The 21876-nt window shown below is 43.1% G+C and overlaps 1 protein-coding gene across 6 annotated transcripts in view; it reads right to left on the minus strand.

Moving 5' to 3' along the window:
* Map2k5 (mitogen-activated protein kinase kinase 5) overlaps positions 1-21507 on the minus strand; it is a 225508-nt gene extending 204001 nt beyond the window's left edge. For 3 of the 6 annotated variants that reach the window (XM_027414796.2, XM_027414793.2, XM_027414795.2), the window contains exons 1-3: positions 20782-21504; positions 15219-15267; positions 2806-2873 (exon numbers count right to left, since the gene is read on the minus strand). In XM_027414796.2, the coding sequence (XP_027270597.1) occupies positions 2806-2873; positions 15219-15267; positions 20782-20916 (252 nt within the window). In that variant the 5' untranslated portion in view covers positions 20917-21504. Of the gene's footprint in view, positions 1-2805; positions 2874-15218; positions 15268-20781 lie in introns of all 6 variants that reach the window. The other 3 variants (XM_027414792.2, XM_035443755.1, XM_027414794.2) reach the window with 3 other exon arrangements.
* Between the last annotated feature and the right edge of the window lie 369 nt (positions 21508-21876).

Here is a 21876-nt window from a genome sequence, read left to right on the forward strand (position 1 = left end):
CATCCATCTCTCCAGTCCCAAGTTCTGAACTTTCAATATAGCTTTAAGACCTTGGGCATGTCTCTGAGCCATTTACAAAATAGAGACTGAGGGCTGGAAGGGTAGCTCAGCTATGGGGTACATACTTGGGAAATATGGGGTTCTGGATCAATCCCCCCCAACAAAAGAACCAGGGCTAATATCTACTATAGAGTGATTTTATTATTCTCCCTCTGTAACGGCTGAGGAGATGGCACTTCCCCAGAATCCATGTAAAGCGGGGTGTGGTGGCAAGTGTCTGTGACCCCAGAGCTATGGCATGGTAATTGGAATGCAAGAGGGATTCCACAGAAGCTCAAAGGCCAACTAGCCTGGCATATGCAGTGGTTTGCCTCAAGCAGGCACAAAGTGATGACTGACCTCTTCACCTTGTCCTCTGACACCCACATGTATGCCATGACATGCATAGCCCTGCATTCACACTCAAGATGTTTACACACACCTACATTACCACTCCCTCCATACAAATAAGTAAGAAATCAATTTTAAAGAGAAAGAAAATATTTCAAACTCTGAGGTTACACACTGGGCACTGTGGTGATATATTGTTTATAATCTGATAAAAAACACTGGAGATCAGAATGCAAAGCCAGCCACACTAGTCAGTCATAGAAGCTGGGAAGTGCTGGCACATACCTTTAACACCAGGACTCAGGAGTCAGAGGCAGATGGATCTCTGTGAGTTCAAGGCCACCCTAAGCTACATGCAAATGAATCAGTCTAAAACAGAAACAGAGCTCATGCCTTTAATCTGAGCACTAGACAGGTAATGTAAGATAGGAGCATGGTCTCGGATACTGACAATTAGTCTCCAGCCATGTTGAATACAGGGAGAGATTCAGTTTCCAGTCACAGGGAAGACAGGATCTCCATTTCAGCCTTGGTAGAGGTAAAGGTAGTGGCTGGCTACTTTGCTTTTCTGATCTTCAGCTTGAACCCCAATAGCTGACTCTGGGTTTTTATTACTCGTGTTACAGGGCACTCAGAAATGGAAAGGATTCAGAGCATCACAAGGATCACACTCAGAACTCTCTTCCACAAGGCACCATTCGCAAGGTCTTTTGAAAAGTCCACATTGCTTGTATGTGGGTATGCTGAATGCCTGTGGAGAGGACACTGTTGTCAGTTCTCTGCCAGAGACCTATGTCAGAAAACCAGAACCCATCTGTGTGCATGTATTTCCTAAAAACAAAGGAGTCATGCTCTCGGGAGAGTTGGCCAATCCATCAATAGCAGTGCCGCCTTGGAAAGACAATCCCACTCTGCCTTCCACGTACCGATGAGCTCAGCTCTAAATTCTCAGTACACAAAGACTCCCACATAAGTTAATGGGAAGTCAATGGGAAATTGACTTTTCCTACTCTGGGCTGGTAGGAATGCAATGCTCTGTTAATCATGCCATCCTTCTTGTTCTCTTTCCTCCTACCCTAAATTAAAACTATTGGCGGAAACCCACACAGACAGTTTACAGTTTTCATTACAATGAAACAATATCCTGGTTGAAGTTGAAGGCTATCAAAAACATCCATCCTAACTGCTGTCTACAATTAAAGTCTCAGGGAAAAGCAAATGTCTGGTCCTGTCCATCATGTCTGCCGTAGTATCATTTTGCATCTGTAGAGCATTTTCACATCTATTATCCTATTTGATCATTACAATTGCCCTGTGCAGTAGAAAGGACGTGTGTTATTACCCACCAGTGACAGATGAGGCAACTGTGGTACTGAAAGGTTAAGTGATCCGCCTCAGGCCAGGAACCCAAAGCAGAGCTGTGGTTTCCCCTTCCGTGGTTGCCCCTCCACCAAACCACAAGAAGAGGTTTTCCAAACAGATTACAAAATCAGGTAAAATAAAACAAGGGAGGAAATCTCAAACCGGCTCACGGAAGCTATAAGTCCCTTGTTGTTTAAGAATTTTTCTTGATTGGTACTGAAGCTTTAGATGTGTACCCTATTTTAGTCTCAGACTAACGTTAATGCAAATTTCCAGCAAAAGTTGAGATACCAAAGAAAAGTCCACCTGGTATATATTCAGATGACTTTGGATCAGTGAGCGGCCCTGCTGTTCATTTCAGGGTACAAGCAGGAGGATGGGCAGTGCATAAAATAACCAGGAATACATCTTTAAATCCTGCGTCCATAAAAGCCTGCAGCTATATTATAGCTGAAGTCTGGAAGGGTGAAAGAGATCTCCAGTCAAAAGTAGATTTTGAAAAATTTTTTAGAGCCCAGGGGTTCATTTTTAATGAGCCGTTACTTTAAGTACTGCATAAAAAATACAGGAAATTGATAGTCCATTTAGTCTGCACCATACCTAATGCAAAAGTCATTAAGATGCATTATTCTTAATGTTCATGATATGATCAGTAAGTGTCTTTTGAAAATAATGCCCTTAACTTTCACATAAGGAAATCTTGAAAACCTTATCTATTATACAGAAAAAAAAAAAATGCTATGGCAACTGTGATTTACTTACATATCTTCACTGTGCCCAAGAAACACCATCCTCAATTACATTAACAGTCTTTAAAAATAGTCATTGTTTGCTAGGGTGATGAGATGGCTCAGCAGGTCAGAGCACTTGCCACCAGGCCTGACAACCTGAGTTGGATCCCCAGAACTCACATGGTGGAAGGAGAGAACTAACTCCTGCAAGTTGTCCTCTGATCTACACACACACACACACACACACACACACACACACACACACACACACACACACTGCTTTTTAGAACACTAAAATAGCCCTCATATGCAGTACACTTACGTATGACAGCATTGCCTTCATTTCTTCATCACTTCTCACTGTAATCCTATCACCATCTTCATCTTCATCTGTTTAAAAAGGAATATGATGAAAGCAGTGAGACTGGCATTCTTCTTTGGAAGATTTCTGTTATCATTTCATTGTGTTTATGTGAGGGAATATGTGCGCATGGGTACGGTGCTCATAAAGGCCAGAAAAGGAGGTGGATCCTCTGCTCAAGAAAGAACTCAAAACATTTTTAAAAGGAAGGTGAAAAATCAAAATATTTCTCTAGTTATTCTAGACCCATATCAAGTAAATCTGACTGGAGTATGACAAGGCTGGCCTTTGAAAGAAGAGAGGCCTGTGTTCTACCGTCAGTACTTTCTTATGTCTCATGTGGCACCGTACCCATGCGCACATATTCCTATTCTCTGTTTTTCCTCTCTCCCAGAAAACTCATCACATCACTGAAGCAAGGTGAAAATGTCTCCCATTTGCTAAACACAGTTTCACAGAAGGGGCTCTGGCTTGTGCTTCATATGCAATACTGCCTGAAGAACCACACTACAACCCTGCAATGTGGACAGCAGGATTATCTCTGCTTTATAGAAGACAAGCCTGGGGCCTCGCACAAGGTTAGAAGCTAAGTGACTCTAACAGTGGGCTTCCATCTTCCAGCCTCCGAGAGTTTTGTTTGTTCTAGTCCTCTGACCTGCAAGACTCAAATAGGTGATCCATGCTATTTTGAAATAATGTAATAGTCTTAAAACTCAGGGATATTAAGTCTTTACAAAATCTATGACCAGAATGTGCACATTTAAATAAATAGTAAAGAGGCCACATCTAGAAACAATCTGCTAGTTTCAGGAATTCTCTTAGTTTTAAAAGCTGCTTTTAAGAACCTAAAGATAGACCCCTTGAGAAGACCAGATCTCAATTTTAAGCTAAAACAGAATTGTTGGCCTAATCACTACCGACATCTTTTCCTCAGAATGACTTCTGGTTATTTCTAAATATTTTGATACTTCATCCATCTAAAGAATAGGCACGCATCTGTCAAGAGAAGAAAACACATGGGTGACCAAGATGGCTCAGCGGATAAAGCACTTGCTGTCAAGCCTGACAACCTACATTCAATCCCTAGAACCCACACTATTGAAGGAGAGAGATGCAGCTCCCAGAAGTTGTCCTCTGGCCTTCGCACATATGCTCCAGCATATGTCTGCCCATAGGCATACAAGCATACACAATGGATGGATGGGATGGATGGACGGACGGATGGACGGATGGATGGATGGCTAGATGGATGAAAGAAAGAAAGAAAGAAAGAAAGAAAGAAAGGAAGGAAGGAAGGAAGGAAGGAAGGAAGGAAGGAAGAAAGGTAATAACAAAATTTTAACAAGAGCAGGAGCATTTGACAGCTGATGTGGAAGCTTTAAATGCTTAGTTCAAAGAAAAATGCCCAAACATGAGCAATGTAAAAAGCCTGCCCTGGTAACAACTTAGAAGGGGCAGGCCCTCAGCAGGATACTCAGAGTCTGAGTACTTGATAAACAGTTGGCATTATATGTCTGTTTACTTGGGGGCATACAATTACTGATTTGATTAGATGGGTCCATTCCAAACCTGGCACACTGGACATCTCACCTAAGAGAGTAAGTTTGCACAGCTCCGAAAGAACAGAGGGATTTGGTTCAATATACAAGTCTCCTATTACACACCAACAGGCATACCCTCCTACCCAGAGGAAGACGTTTTTAAGACATCCTCCTGTTTGGTGACAAGGCCATGGAGGCCATGGGAAGGAGTCTGTGATTTTCCTAATTAGCTTATTACTAAACAAACTACTAGTGGTTCCTTTTTGTTCTCAGTAGCCATCAGCAAACTGACAGCACCAGGGAAGGCAGCATTTCCCTCAGGTACCCTCAGTGACTTGAGTCAACAGTTCTCAAAGGGTCTTCTTTCCAAAGCCTCATACTGCAGAGTTCTCCAAGCTGATTGAATCAGTGTCTCCAAGTCAATTTCCAAACAGCTAAAAGCTGTTAAGAACCCCTACTGAAAACTCTACAACCAAGAGTAAGGACCTCCACACTGGTATCAAAAAGGTACATTCCTGCATGCATCCCTGCATGTCTGAGAGATTTCCACACATAAAGAGCTGCTTTTTCTGTCTGTGTTTGGTTTTTGATATAGACTTTCTAAGGACAAACTGGAGAGAAGCAGCATCCTAGCAGAAACACAAGAAAGATGTTTTTCTACAGGTCTTAAAACTAACATACTCAGGGCTGGAGAGATGGCTCAGTTGAGTTCAATTCCCAGCACCCTATTGGTGGCTCACAACCATCTATAATTGAATCTGATACCCTCTTCTTTCATGCAGGCATACATGCAAATAGAGTACATAAATACATAAATAAAATAAATCTTTAAAAAAAACCTAACATATTCAAGGTTGAGTTGGAAGTTTCCGCTGAAATTCAGGAGACAAGGAAGAAGAAAAAAGGTAGTATAAAAACATATATGCCAGGCGTTGGTGGCACATGCCTTTAATCCCAGCACTCAGGAGGCAGAGGCAGGCGGATCTCTGTGAGTTCGAGGCCAGCCTGGTCTCCAGAGTGAGTGCCAGGCATAGGCTCCAAAGCTACACAGAGAAACCCTGTCTCGAAAACATATATGCACCGCTACACATGAAGGCACTTCGTATTTATGCTTGAAAGCCAGGTAAAAAAGCTCAGTTGGTAAAGTGCTTTCCAAGCAAATACAATCCCTGTGCTAGGGACATAGAGACAGGAGGGTCCCTGGGCCTGGCTGGCCAGCCAATCCAGTCAAGCTCCAGATTTAGTAAGAGAATCTGTCTTAAAAAATAAAATGGAGGGGCTGGAGAGATGGCTTAGAGGTTAAGAGCACTGGCTGCTCTTCCAGAGGTCCTGAGTTCAATTCCCAGCAACCACATGGTGGCTCAGAACCATCTATAATGAGATCTGCTGCCCTCTTCTGACCTGCTGGGATATATGAAGACAGAACACTGTATACATAATAAACGAACAAACAAATAAATAAACAAATCTTAAAAAATAAAAATAAAATGGAGAAGACTAAGAAAAGACATCTGTAGTCAACTTGTGCCATCCACAGACATGCTCACACACAAGTACACACACAGACACACATACACACACACACACACACACACACACACACACACACACACACACACACACACACACACACGACCTCAGGAAGTTTTCCTTGAATAGAAAAGGAAAGCACTCAGAGTTTAGTGAAACAGGTGAAGAGCCTTTTATGACTTCTGATGAAAGGCCATAAATTCCCAAGTATCATTTACATAATTATCTCTCTAAATTAAGATAAGGAGGTATTGAAGGTATTGAGGGAAAGTGGTGGTGGTGGGGATGGAATGGGGTGGGGAATCTCTAAATCTCAAACCCGACTTAAGTACCTAAGACTACTTAAAACAAAGTGTTCTGGACTACTGGTTTCCATATAAGCTTGAGGATTTTTGCCAGGGAAGTCAGCTAGCACAGCAATTCCTCACAGAGCAGCACTCCATGCATAACAGACAGGCCCCACCGCCAAGGCACTTAAGCAGATAGAAGGTGTGGAAGAGAAGTGCTGACACTAGCCCACAGCATGGGGTCTTGACTCCAAGAGGGAGATCTCAGACCAGTTGAAAGAAGCATTCCAATTAAGCCTGGTGATAAAAATCAGGCTTATGTGACATGGTGACTAATAGCTCTTATGGCCTAACAGTATGGATGTCTTGGTTTCTCTGGGGACTGCTTTAGCCTCTAATTTCTGCACTTAGCTGCTATAATGAAGACTCCCTGTTCTTGTCAAAGGGGAAGCTGGGTTGGAAAAGTAACCATACTCATGAGAATGCAGGTGGTGCTGGCCAAAAAGTGAAATGGAACCTGTCCCTGACCCCATGACTGCAGGCTCAGGAATGAACCACTCGCCCCAGCCTTTAGAGAGAGGATGCGGCTCTTTCCAAAGCAGTTAAATGACAGGTCCGGGAAGCAAGTGAAAGAGGAAAGCAGACCTGCTACCAAGCAGCTTAGTAGACAGTGACCTGAAATACCTTTAACCCACAAGTTAGACCCACTCAAACAGCTCCAGCAAACACCCTGGCTATTTGCCTTTCAAACTGCATCTGCTATTTAAAAACTACACTCACTGGAGTTCTAAATCCTAAGAACTTACTAAAAGGGAACCAAGAGTTTGAAAGGTACAAACTGCTGCTATGAGCTCCAGAAGGAAGTGGTGCTGAGTGGAGTAGAAAAATATAACCTGAGTTCTTTTCTGTCTTATACATGAAGGAAGGTTCTTTGCCATCTGACCAAAATAACATTACTGGATATAACTGGGGAGGGGGGGAGCTCAGAGATCTGACACACTGGTTCACAATGACAATCCCAGACTCCTCTAGTTGCCTGGAGCATAGTAATATGATTTTCCAGCACATTAGGGAAGCAAAAGGAGAACCGGAAAGTCTATGTACTGGCTGGATTTTGTTAATGTCACTTAAAATGGAGGCAAAAATCCTAGCAAGACACCAAATAGAGTACGGCAGATGGCAAACAAATATTATGAAGCAATCTTTACAAAATCTGCAGTGTGTCACAAATATACAAAATGGCAGAGTTTGGGAAAAGAGAATCATAACAGGCCATATGTTGTTTGCGATTTTTATCTGAAGCAACATGCAATCTGAAAGACAAACCTAGAGGAGGCATATAAAGGCCCCTGAGGAGCGCAGTACCTCAGGTAGGAGTGGTCAGAATGGCCTAGTGAGTAAACAGCAGAAACTGAGAAACCTACAGCACCCACTGCAGTGACAGGAGCTCAGAAGGGCTTTCCACAAAGAGTGACAGAAAGTGAAGGCAATAAGTTATGTGTCATTTGTCATGCTCCTTCTGTACCAGGTGGGAGTCCAAAAGAACTATAATAATGGCAGGTAAGAATTGGAAACATGGTTGTAAATGTTAAAAAGACTTCAACAGGAAATTACCAGAAAAGATGTCAAGTTCAGAGCAATTCTCAGGGATGGAGTCCACTGATCTAGGCAGGATAAGAGGCCAAGGTTTCTGTGGTCACACCTTCATATCCATGAGATATCATTTAGCTCCTTGCCTCCCCTCAATGTTCCAGTGTTTCCCTGTTTCTTTGTTTCCTTCTCCTTCTTGCAAAAATAAAAAGTGCCTACTATGTGGCAGGTGTGATGCCCAGGCACAGAGGTGGTGAAGTGAAGGTGTGGGTCATGTACACACAGATGATATTTGGGAAGAACATTGTGGGCAGAAAGAGCAACTAACACAGGGGAAGAACTCCTGGCATGTTCCAGAAACAAAGGAAGTGAGATCAGCTAGACCAGAAGGCAAAGAGGGGAAAGAAAGAGTCCAGAAAAGTGATGGTGAGACTGGTTCAGGACCAATGTGTAACACGGGGACTTGAGCATTTGAAGGAGTTGCCTTTCACTCTTGAGTAAGGTGAAAACCACAGGAGCTTTCTGATGCTTAAGATCTCATCTTCTAGGAGGATCACCCTGGCTGCTGGGTGGACAAGAGAAAAGTTAGGACAGGAACCTAGAAGACTACTGTCTTACTCCCGATGAGGGTGATGATGGCCTAATAAACTATAGATGTTCTGAGTTTTGTGCCCTCATCCCCCAACCAAGAGCTAAAGTTTCACTATGAAGCCCCAGGCTGGCACAACTCATGGTTTAAGCAATCCTCTGGCTGTTGACTTGCTGGGACATAGTGTGTACCACTACACTTAGCCAAGTTAAAGTTTTGAGAACAGACCACATGCTATGTGAAGACAGATTCAATGGGTTTGCAGATATATGGGATAAAAAACAAAAACAAAAACAAAACAAAACAAAAAAACTTGTTCTAGGTATTTCACTTCTTCTAGCAGCCATGCATTCCAGAAAATAATCTCAAATCTACCATGTGCCTGGTGCTGCAGGGTTTCCTGGAATTCAAAAGTAAGCAGATCTATCCTCTGGTCCCCAGGAACAACTGGTCTACTGCTTGCTTAAAGAACTTCTTTATACTCATGCAAATTACCAGTATTATACATGAGAAAGAGTTTATAGACTTGTAAAAGCCAAAATTCTACACATTAAAGCTCTCTTCAGCTGGGTGGTGGTGGCACACACCTTTAATCCCAGCACTTGAGAGGCAGAGGCAGGGGGATCTCTGTGAGTTCGAGAACAGCCTGCTCTACAGAGCCAATTTCAGGACAGCCAGAGTTACTACACAGAGAAACCACATAGAAAGAAAGAAAGAAAAGAAAGAAAAGGAAGGAAGGAAGGAAGGAAGGAAGGAAGGAAGGAAGGAAGGAAGGAAGGAAGGAAGGAAGGGAGGGAATAGAAAACTTTCAGAATTAGAAGGGTGGAGAGATGACTCAGTGGTTAGGAAAACTAGCTACTCTTCCAGAGGACCTAAGTTCAGTTCCCAGCATCTACAAGCCCTATATCAGAATTTGACTAGGAGGATGAAGACACAGGATGGCTACAGGCATGCATAGGTGGAAAAGTGAAAACACACGGTGAGTCTGAGCACAAGGCAGCATTTTGTCTGGATAAACTTCAAGCTCATCCTTCAAGTTGCCCATGAGACTTCCCTGTCCCACAACATCAGTCTAATAGTCAGTCACTGGTCTCAAGAAAAATACAGGGAGCAATGTGCATGTAATAGACACACACAGGAAATGCATCTGCAGGCATGGCTGATGTTTATCACCTGGTGTGTTGGAGCGCTCATTAATCTGCTAATGAAACTGAGAGACTCAGCAGGGACCCTGGGCCTTCATAAGTGCCAAGCTCCCACAGCATCCGTTAGGCCCACACATGCAACATACAGGAATTTTTATGGTTATGGAATTAGTCTCATCTCAGAAATGTTCTCACATCTGGGAAAAGACAAAGTATTCAATAATTGGCATGGAGTCAACTATATATCTGTGTGAAAAATAAAACTGGACCCCATCTGACTGTTTTCACCAAAATATACTGTAAATAGTACAATAGTAAAAAATAAAATCTTTCCAATCTTGGTAATTAAAAAACTCATGCTTTTGACTTTAAAAACTGATGATACACACAAATATGTATATTTAACACATAACATGTATGTGCAAAATCCCATTAATGTAGAAAGAAAAAAAAGCAATGCAAGTAAATGTTTTCAGCACCCTGAAATGTGGGAGACCTTTTAAAGCATGACAAATCCAGAAGTAATACTGAAAAATTCGGTAAGCTTGCCCACATAAAACTTTAACTTTCTCTATGGAAAAAAGACGAGAGAATAAAAAGCACAAAAGAAGCTAAAAAAGAACAACAAACTGGACGAAAATACTTATAAAGACAAAGGACCAGTGTTCTTCCTTTACAAAGTTCTCAAATCAAGTAGAAAAAGGCAATCTAAAAGCAGCATGGACAAAGGTGATGAAAAAATAGTTCACAGACATTAAGTACACATGAAAAGATACTAACACTCATTATAAAGAAATACAAAGAGAAAAGCAATAACTTTTCCACCTATCAAACTGACATTGAGAAGAAATGTGCTAGTACCTAGCGAGTTGCTGAGGGTGGAGAAAAGGCTTTCTGACCTGTTGGGGGTTGTGAATGAGTCCCTTTTTTGGAAAGCAAACATGGCCACAGAAGTTCAGAGCAGAGGGTTTTCTTTACTACAGTGATTTCAAATGCCTAGGAATCCATCCTACACGCCAACTTCCTCAGTGTGGAAAGAGCAAACCACCACTGTTGATTTCTGCATTTTTTCTGGTTCTAAAAAGTTGGTGAAAACTTCAATGTCCATCTAGTGATTAAATAATTTAAGTCACAGCCAAAGACTGAAGTTGATGTGTGTGTGTACATCAGTGCTGTAAAGAAGTCGAATACAGGGTAGCAAATGAGGGCAGGGAAGATGCATCAGCACAACATAGAAAGGAACTCAACAAAGTGCTAACAATAAATGAGAAAATGGGGACTTTCTGTTTTGTTTCTAAGCTATTTAAAATTTGTAACAATATACCATAATATAAAAACAAAAACAAAACAAAACAAACAGCCCACTAGATATTAATAAGTACTTTTGGGTTACCAAGTTGGCTCAGTGGGCTAAGGCACTGGTCACTGAGCCTGACAGCCTGACTTAGGTCCCTGACACACGTCGTGGAAGGAGAACACTAATTCCTGCAAGTTGTCCTTTGACCTCCACATGTGTGACATGGCCTATGTATACATGCATGTGCACGTGCAAGTGCCCAAGTACACACTAAGTAAATGTGAAAAGAGTAAATTAACTAAATAGTACTCATTTGCGCTCTATTATGTGGAAGAAGAACCTACAGGGGTAATTAGAGAAAAGAGGTTTAGGACCACCACCCCAGGGGTGAATATGGCCCACAGGGTCTTCCCTCCTATCCCACACAGCCCTAACTCCCTTGGAAACACCAGGCCAGGGAGCAAAACCAGAGAAAACACAGCAACGGTAGAACCTCTGTCCCCTCAGGACAGTACAGGTGGGAATTTGAATTGGAACTCAACTTGTCCACCATAACCAAACACATCTAAGGTCCAGGCAATAGCACAGATAATCCCAAAGCACAGGACAGTAGTTAGCTGCAGTTCATGTGCATTTCACAATTTTCATTTGAACACAGACACACGGGACACTGATTCTTCTCAACAAGCATGTCCCCCAGAGCTCCAGAGTTAGTGCAAAGAAGTGAATGAAGGAAGTGACTGGTACTGCAAGGGAGCTGGTCTGTCCACTCTGAGAACAGTGCACGGAGAGACAAGCCCCATAAAAGCTGGCACCAAGCAATGTGACATCAGCAACATTTCTCTTTTCCCATTCTCTCAACTCTTTTTCCCCTACCTTTATGAAAACTGGTAGCTTTGAGCTCTGTGCTGTCTCTTGCTGCTCCGTAATTATCACACTATCTCCCCAATGTGAGGAGTCAGGGTTGGGTACACGCTGCAGTGTTAAATGATCCCTTCACAAAGTTTTATTTATTTGAGGGTTACTCATCCACAAACCACCAAACATGCCTCAGACTTAACCAGAAAATTCACCTACAAACCAAACCTTAACTATTTCTTGCATATTGGTTCTACTTAGTGGTTCAGATTTTGGGGTCAGACAATTGAACTACTCAAAAACAGTCCTGAGAAAAGCCAGTCTAGGCTTATGATAATCCAGCCAAAAACAACCAAATGCTGTCATTATTTTTCTCTGTGTGTATACTGGTTTTTGCGTTTGTTTGTTTCTCATCTTATAGCTGGTCCAGAGTTGGATGTTGAGGCAAATGCCCACAGTCCTAGCACTTGGCAGAAATACTGGGTGGGGAAAGGAGGAGGGGCAGGAAGGGAAGGGAGGAGAGAGGAAGAGAAGCTTGACGTAATCTACAGATGAGCAGAACTGATCTACAAACAACCAGATACAGAATTGCTATCCTTGCTGGAGAATACGGAAGAACATGACATTAAAGAATGGAAACCTCAGCTGGGCGGTGGTAGCACACACCTTTAATCCCACACTTAGGAGGCAGAAGTAGATGGATCTCTGTGAGTTCAAGTCCAGCCTGGTCTACAAAGTGAGTGTCAGGACAGAGAAACCCTGTCTCAAAAAAACAAAACAAAATAAAATAAAAAAATAATAATAAAAAAAAAGAAAGAAACAGAAGAAACCTCAAAGTCTGAACATTTTTTTCTCAATGCTTCAGAGATTTCCAAGTGCTTCCAACAACTGTGTGTGTTTGAGTCTGGGCTCTGTGACTTCCTGGAAATCCCTTCACATCTGTGAGTTCCAGTTGCCTCACAGGTCTAATTTTCCTACTTTGCAGAGTCACTGCAAAGATTATTAAGTCCCAGCAATGATCTACAGGAAGAATCTAGTACACAGGCTGGCTCAGAGAAAGCCATCAGTACGTGAGTTAGAACAATTAACACTTTATTATGAATGCTAAACCTGGAAGCTAGTGGAGTAGGCTTGGGTTCAGAGTGGAGAGGCCTGAATGTGCAAGTCTGATGACCTGAGTTTAATTCCAGGAGCCCACTATGGAAGGAGAGAACTGACTCTTGAGAGTTGTCATCTGCTTTGCACAAGTGCCTGAGTAGGGAATGAGAGGGCACATGCATACACAGACACATTCAACACACACAGAGATTGATTAAAATAAAGTAAAAGGAAACTCTTTGCTGTGTTTATGGAAAGCAAGAGAGAATACACTTCAGCTGTGGTGACTCTTACAAGTCCAGCACAGTGACTGAGAAAACATGCTCCAGAATGCACTCCAGAGGTTCCACTTATACATATCTGAGCAAGCTATTCAGTTCTTAGAGATGCCCTTTCTTGGGCTGAAACAGCAACAACAGTCCTTCAATATACCTCATGGGAATCTTGTGAAGGCTAAAGAAAATGGGTTAAGTCATCTGGCAGCCGTATGAACACCAAACACTCACTCTTGAACTATTCCTGTCCTCAGGCCCCCTTAGCTACTCAAAGACGTCTAAACAGAGCTTTTCATGTGTGTGTGTGTGTGTGTGTGTGTGTGTGTGTGTGTGTGTGTGTGTGTCTGTGTGTCTGTGTGTCTGTGTGTCTGTATATATATACATACATACATACATACATACATACATACATACATATATTTCTCAATAGCATGAAGAGCCTGCCATTAATAAAACAGTAATTAATAGTCCTACTCACTGTAGTTTTAAAAAGCAAGTTCTGATTACTGAACACTATTCTAGCAATAGGGACATACATAAAGTGAGCAGTGCACTTACTCATCTCTAACCCCCCAGGGTCCATGTCCAAATTCCAGGGGACAAAGCACTGCATTGGGCCCTCTGTAGCTCCTGCCCCCAGTAAACCTATGAGGTAGGTAAGGAGGCTAGAATTTTGATGAAATGGGATTGCATCACACACATCATTTTTCTATTCAACAATGAATCCCAGTCTCTTTCTGTATCAACACCTAGACTCTGAACTTGCTCTTTTCAGGTACTGCTGCATGCTTCAGAACACAGACATGTTATCATTTATTGGTACACTCTGCAGAGACATTTTGCTTACATCTAGTTTTTTACTATCAAAAAATAATCCTACCACATACATCTTGTTTCAACAAGGGCATTCAATGCTTCTGATGGACAGCTTCCAAGAGAGATCTGCTGAGTCAAAAGTGCTACATAGCTTACCTGTTACTAATATGGTCGAACTGTCCTCTAACAAGGACACGGCACGGTACTGTCATTACTTACTGTACACTCTACCAGTGATCATCTTTAAAACAAGGACAAAAGCACACTGTCATGTGGGGGGAAAATGGCAATTATTTCCATGTTGGAAAGTGGCACATATTTTTATGTGCACATGTGTGTATGATGCGTATATGTGTGCATGGGTACATATGGGCAGGTTCCTATGTGTGAGAGTGTGTGAGCATAACCACACAGCACATGTATGGAGGTCAGACCCCAGCAATAACCATTGGTCTTCACTTTCTAGCTTGTCTAAGACAGGGTCTCTTTTCTGTTGTTTGCTGGCTGCATCAGGCTAACTGGCCCCACAACTACCTGGACCTGCTGTCTCTATCTCTTCTTTTGCCATAGGAGCACTGGGGTTACAAATGTGTGCTACTATGCTCAGCTTTTGCATGGGTTCTGCGTATTCAAACTCAGGTTCTCACGATGGCACAACAAGTGTTTTATCCACTGAGCAATCTCCTCAGCTCATGGCCCCATTTTCAAAAAAAGGTCGAGACCACAATCCCAAACCCTGACTTTCTTTACCCTTCTCAGCACCTGAGGCCCTACACTACTACTAGACAAGCATTGGGACTTCCCTTGCAACGACCTGGACTGTATTCAAACCAGTTTCCTAGCACATCCCAGCCCTGTCCACAAAAGCCAGTTCAATGGAGAGCAGAGGATTCAGGACAGAAGTGCCCCTCTCATCATCTAGCAGGGAAGCCAAACTCCAATGAAACAGAATCATTGCACACACTGCTCTCGAGAGCTTTCCTCTGCTGCTATGTCCTAAAGCACTAAAGGATTAAAACCTCTTCATCAACAATCATTGCTCTACAGGTAGTTTACACGTTTCATTTTGCCCCGCACTATTATAACAATGAGAAGAGCAGATAAAGGTCATGTTGGTAATTAAAGCTATATTGTAGAGATATGCACACCCAAGATATGATTAAATAAGAAAATATTACTCAGTTCAGTATCATCATTAAACTTGCATTAATTTATAAATATTTAAATGTACCATATGATGATCATAAATAATCTGTTTTTGTCAGTTTTGAAAGTAATGCAACCCATAAAGCATATGAAATATCACTGCAGAAAGAAAGAATCGGGAGAGCACACAAGCCAGACTCACATTCAAACGCTGTCGTCGTTGCTTCAGGCAGAACCTGGCCTATCACATCCTAAACAAAGAAAGAATAAAGAAGCACAATTAGCCATCTTCTTTATTGCCAACATGTGGCAAGTCCAAGAGAAAATAGGGGAAACTGGGAAGGATTTTTGAAATGATGGCATAAACTATAGAAACATGAGCTAACAATCACACTTACCCAGAAAGTTTAAATCTCTATGTTCAGGAAAAAGGGATTAGAAACCCTTCAAATTGTATTAAAGACAATCTTTTACTCTCAATTCAACAGTGCACCTCTCTCTTTTTCTTTCCCCCTCTCTCACCCCCCCTCTCTCTCTCACACACACAGTTTCTTATATTAGAGGAAGGGAAAGAGGCTTAAGAGTTAGACCACCTTAGGTTTGGGTTCCTACTATTAGATGTACAACCTGGAAAACATTTATACTTAACTACTCTGAGCCTCATTCTCATTATTTTCCAAATTGGATCCAGTGACACTGAAAGGGTAATGTGAAAACTAAATAATGTAATAAACATAAGCTTGACACATGATACATTGTAGAATTCAATAAATGTGGTTCCTGATCTGTAAAGACCACGCAGTGCCTTGCTCTCATAGTAGTAGTTTTAGCAAACAAGTTTCTGTGATGATATGCAGCTGAGGGTAATAAGGTTCACATCAACCTTTACTCCTAAGCAATGGAAACATACTTGACATTGCTGGATCAAGTTAATTTTTTTGGGGGGGTGGAGGAACCCCTGGAAGGTGTATATAATCTGATATTAGTATGTAAATGAGTCTCTAAAGTTGAAAATACTAAAAAATAGTCTGCAGGGCAACTAAATCGAAGAGGCACAGAACACCTAAGTTCTGGGAAAAGAGGCCCTCTATCATGTCCAATCCCACTGCAAAAGCCTTGCAGAACTCATTTCTCCCCAGGAACTCTGCAATGATGGCCCTCCCATGCCCAGGCTGTGCCAGAACTAGCACCAGGCAGCCAGCTGACAAAGCTGGCTGGCAGTGTTTCTCAGCAGGGAGCCCACAGCCCTTCCAAAGCAGGGCACTTAGCAGAGTAGAGGCTGCAACTTCCTTCTGAAGGCAATTCTTTAGGAGCATTTGCTGCAGTGCCAATTTGCATAATCATCTTGGCACTTCTTTTTCCTCTTTTTTTTTTCCAAAAAATAAATCTGTGCATTAAAAAAAAAATTGGTCAGGGAGAAGAACTATCCTAGGTAGCCCTTATTCATCAGTCAAAAAGAGGTGATGTTTTCTCTGACTCTAATCTTGGCAAATGAAACATCAACTTTGTGGGGAAATGAGAAAACAAAATTTTAGGATTAGGAAATACTTTCTACACATTCATAGGTAGCAACCATCCCTTAACAGGGAGCTAGCTATACACTGGCTACCGAATTAAGTACACAGGAAGTCCAGGGGGAAGGACAGAAGCCTGTACTCAGCTAGAGTGGCAAGACTGTCTCTCCGGCCCTTCTATTGGCCATTTTTTAGTAGGGCACATTTAATGGCTTTATGTACATTTCCAGTTTACTTTAAGAGCTTATTTTGCACTTGTTTCCAGGGGAATTCCTGCTATCTTCAAAAAATGTAAAATTTTCTTTACCTAAAGGTGTTTTCAAGAGAAAATTTAAATTGACACATCTTGACAGTGATCATTTCTTGATTTTTCTTTCTTCCTCTCAGTCAGACAAATACCTAACAGAAGAGATGTAAGAGAGTCTCTGTAGCATGTCAGGAGCTTTGTAAGTTAGTGCAGGTTAAGAGTTGGCTCTTGACTTCAGCAAGGCTATAATTTGTTTTCTGAGATAAGACAGGCAACAGAAAGCACTTCTTGTAACAAAAAGAGCCAAATGAAAGATGTTAATAGCAAACAGTGTTTGTTCACGGTGATCATTTAACATTGCCTGTCAACCAGACGGGACCCAGAAGCACTTAAGAGGCAGACCTCTGGTCATGTGAGGGAGTTTCTATATTGTGTTAACTGAGGTGGGAAGGCACACCTTCAACATGGAGACACCATTCCATGGTCATGAACTGAACAGCATTCATTGTTCTATGCTTCCTGACTGCTGATGCAATGTGACCAGCTGCCTCCTGCTCCTACGTTCCTGCCTTCCCTGTCAAACCCTCAAACTGTGAGTGAAAATAAAACTTTTCTTCCCTGAGTGGCTTTTGTTAGGAATCTTGTCACAACAAGGAAAAAATTCTGACACTCAAGAGGAAGAAAGGATCACGGATTCAATTTGGACAGAAATGTCACAAATGGGGTATAACAGGAAGTGGGACTTCAAGACAGGATATAAAGAGAAAGCTGACTCTCCTGTCCCTCACACTAATCAACCCAGCCCTACACACAATTCCTAGAACTGGAGACTGTCTCCAGGAATGAGGAGAAAGGAGGCTGAAGGACAACAGACCCCAGTGTCTCTGCCCTTGGTTTTGGCTTCCTTCACACTGCATTTAGTTCCTGGAGACACAGGCAACAGGCAAACCCGGAGAGGACAGGATGAGTGACCTGCACAGGGTCTTCCAGCCATTGGGAAAACTAGCAATCAGAATCTTCAACTACTGACTTCGGTCTCAGATACTCAATCACTCTGACTTGGTGATTAAACTCTGCTCTCGCTTCTGTGTTAGGTTTTGCCAAAAACTAGCTTTATGGCTCTGCAAGGCCCTTCCCCTTCCAGGATACAGCTTCCTCTTCTGAGAACTGGGAAGTGTGAGAAAGGGCTCAGGTTAGACAAAGGGGCCATCCAAGTTTCACACGGCCTTAAAGTTTAAGGTTCCAAGCCAGAGATGCTGACTTCTTTGGGGTTTTGTCTTTTCTGATTGAAGAGACGAGGTGAAGTGGGAGAGCAGACGACAAGGACCTTAGGTGACACCCTGCCAGACTTGTCATGAAACAGCACTATGACACAGCACAGACTAGTTCTAAGTTCTTTGTTGGCTCTTACTGACAAATGTGTTCCAGCTGTTTTCATGAGCAAAATATCCCAGCATACAACTCTGAGCCCTAATGGTGGGCCACCAATGTAATGTCTCCTGGGAGTAGTGAGAAAAAGAGTCAGGTCCTATCCCTTACATGACAGTGTCAACATTTATAGAGCACTTTCTGTGTGCTTCATCTTCACAAGTCTTGATGTACGTGTCCCTATTTAAAAATAAGGAAACTCAGGCTCAGAGAGATAGAGGCATGCCAAGCTAGTGGCACAACTGGCAGTAAAGTCCAAACTGCCTGACTCGGAATCTAGTGCTCACCCAGCATTCAAGAAGTAGAGGCAGGGGGATGAGGAGTTCAAAGTTATTCTTCATAAAATGGGCAATTTGAGATCAGGTTGAGCAACATGGCACCCTGTCTCTAAAAAAAAAAAAAGGAAGCCAGTGATCTGCATAAATTATAATTGCACACATCTGAGTTGGGTTTTTTAAAGATAAATGTTCTTTTTAAAGTCTTTCATTTATTTTATAAACATGTGCATGTCAAAGTAAACATGGATGAACATGTGTGCAAATCAGAAGACAACTTCCAGGAGTTGGTTCTCCCATGGGTTCCATGGACTGAACTCAGATTGTCAGGCTTGCACAGTATGTACTTTTACCCACAAGCCATCTCACTGCCCTCTCCTCCAGAAGTTTACCCTCTAAAAGAACGGACAAGCAAATAATCATGACTGAATGTATGCTTTGCCACAGGAATGGACATAGGAATACCAATGTGGCTACCTGACCAACATTAACAGAGGGAAAGTGAAGCTTGGTGTGGAAGGACAGGTGACAGTTGGCCAGCTAAAGAAAAAGCAAAGTGGAGGCACGGCCTGGGTACCTGGGAGGACTAACAGTAACTCTGGATAGGTGGGACACAGGAAGCTCGTGAGGGTGCTGCAAAAAAGGACACAGGTGTCAGGCCAATCAAGGTGGAGCTAAAGACAGTGATGAGGGCTGCGTGGGCTTATGAGGAAAGGAAATTATCAGTGGGCATGTGTGTAAAGGGCACCAGATGCAGGGAAAGGATGGCATTTGGTGTTAAAGACTGGAGGCTGCTAGCTTACTATAGGTGCCACAGTATTGTCCTAGGCACCTTAAAGCCTGCATGGCCTAGGTGGTCACTGGCATCTAGCTTTCAAAATGAAATTTTATACATATAATTTCATTTTGTAAGCATATATATATATGTATGTATGTATTCATGCACATATATAGTAACAGTCTAGTCAGACTAGACTGTTGGTCTGTTAGAACATTCTTCCTGGTACATCCAATTCTGTCTCTGAGTTACTCGATGTATAAAGTGAATATACTGCACCCTGTTAATATCAAATGACTAGAAAGATGCACATGGGCTGCAGTATGTGGGGAAACTATAGTATGCAGAAGTAAGTAAGTTTGGGGGCCAGGGAGATGGCTCAGCTAGCCAAGTGTTTGCCATGCAAACATGAGGGCCTGAGTTTGATCCCCAGAAACCATGTAAAAAAGCCAAGTGGTGGAGGCTTGAGAGGTGGCCCAAGCATGGTGGTATATACGCTTGTAATCTCAGCACTGGGGATGTTAAAACAGGTGGGGCTTGCTAGCTAGCCATCCCTGTCTCAAAATACAAGGTGGACAGCTTGATCTCTGATCTCAACATGCATGCACATACATCTACACACACATACAAACACATACTAAATAAGAAAGCTGGAGTTTTAGCACTCAACCTAAGGAGCAATAATTCCAGGAAAGAACCTTTTACTCTCTACTCAGTACATATATACATACATATAGTACTATATAATATATAGTACATATGGGCTCTAGGATCCAACTACACTAACCTTTATAACTTTGTGTGAAATATATTCTGAGTATCCCAAGGTAATGCCCTGTTGATGCTAAGATGCACATTTTCCCTCAACACTTGGCATCTCTGAAATTGAGCTGGCCCCCTGCACCCCGGCCATGAGATGGTGTGCTGCGGTTTTAACAAGCAGCATTTTTTTTTTCTTATCGACAGTTAAGTTTATGTCTTTCAATCAAAGATATCTAAGGTTTGCTTAAATATTGTAAATTAAGGTTGCCCTGGTTTCCTTTTCACAACATGTCACAAGTTCAGGGAACTCTGCAGTGACAGGGATAAAATGAGGGCAGGGATGTTTCTCAAACACTTGAGAGTAAATTCAAAAAAAAGAAGAAGGAGGAGAGGAGGAGGAGGAGGAGGAGGAGAAGGAGGAGGAGGAGGAGGAGATGGAAAGAAAGAAGAAAGAAAGAAAGAAAGAAAGAAAGAAAGAAAGAAAGGAAAAGAAACTTAAAAAAAAAAATTCATCTCTTTATACCCCAGTTGCTTGCATGGTGTCTAAGTCCCAGTTCAGGTTGTGAGCTTCCTAAGGGCAGGGGTTCAATCGGATTCATCTATTTCCCCAGGACCCTGCACATTTACCAGTTTTCAGTGAATGCAATTAATCGATACTGTGGGTGAAACAAGTAAGATGACCCCTCCAGGGGCCAGCTCCGGCCACTCCAGTGATCCTTAAGCCCCAATGCTGGAATTTGGCCACTAAAATCACCACTCACCAGCACATCCCTGAAGAGTAACTGCGGCCCGGAGTGCACGGTCCAGTCCACCGCGCCACTATTTGGAATCTTGATCCGAATCACCAGCACTTGATTCTCCATAGCAGGGAAGGGGCCAAGGGCCAGCCACAGCATTACAGGTTAAAAGGTCTCACATCCTGGGATAAGGGATACCGACTAGCCCCTGCTTAGGAGGAGCCCCAAGAAATGACAAGGGGAACGAGGGACACGACACAAACGATAAAAGCAGGGAGCAGGAAGGTGGGAGAAGTGAAGAGGAACGATCAGGAGGGAGCTCGCAGGCCCCGAACCAGGCCCAGGTCCTGTGGAGTTTGAGTATCTCTGTGGATGGATGCACTGGGGAAGGGGTACCGGCCAAAAGGTATTAGCATAGAGCGGAAGGTCCTGGAGTTACAAAAGTGGACAAAACAGAACCGAAAAGCATTTTGAAGTCCATGTGAGTAAAAGGAGACAGCAGAGCAACGGCCTGGTTTAGGGGAAATACATCAGCCAGTGTCCTGCAGTCCGGGGCGGCTGGGTGGGCAAGGGGAGGGTGGCTGGGTGCCTCTGGCTGGGTCGGGGATGTTAGGGAGGAGCACCTGCCCCTCCACTAGACCGGAGAGCCCGGGACCGCGAGGTCAGGGGGCGGACCCCGGGCCGCAGCCGGAACCGGAGGGTGCGGGGCGTGCGGACTCGGCAGACGAAGGCCCGCGTCCCGGCGGCGGAGGTGGTGGCGAGAGGAGGAAGGAGGCTGCTAAAACGCTGTTACTCCGGAACCAAAACTCACGGCGCCGGAACCCGGGGAGCCGACGAGTGAGACCCGCCTCCTGTGGCGCCATGTTGGAAGAGGGCAGCTCCGGGAGCAGAAGAGACCGCGTGCTAGAACTGGCTGACTACCCCATCTCCAGGCAGAGGTGAAGGCTTGTAGAAAACCGAGGAACACGCCAATCTATGGCCGGGACTGCCCGTAAAACAATTTAAGGCTTACGCTTGCATAGTGTGGTTTCAGGAAAGACTTTGCAAGACAGGAAGGCCGTTCCAGCTTGTCAAGTTGTGTGTCTTTTAATATCCGTGGGGTTTGTGCACCAAATCAGC

This window comes from Cricetulus griseus, chromosome 4 (assembly GCF_003668045.3).
Source record: "Cricetulus griseus strain 17A/GY chromosome 4, alternate assembly CriGri-PICRH-1.0, whole genome shotgun sequence".
NCBI classification, from domain to species: domain Eukaryota; kingdom Metazoa; phylum Chordata; class Mammalia; order Rodentia; family Cricetidae; genus Cricetulus; species Cricetulus griseus.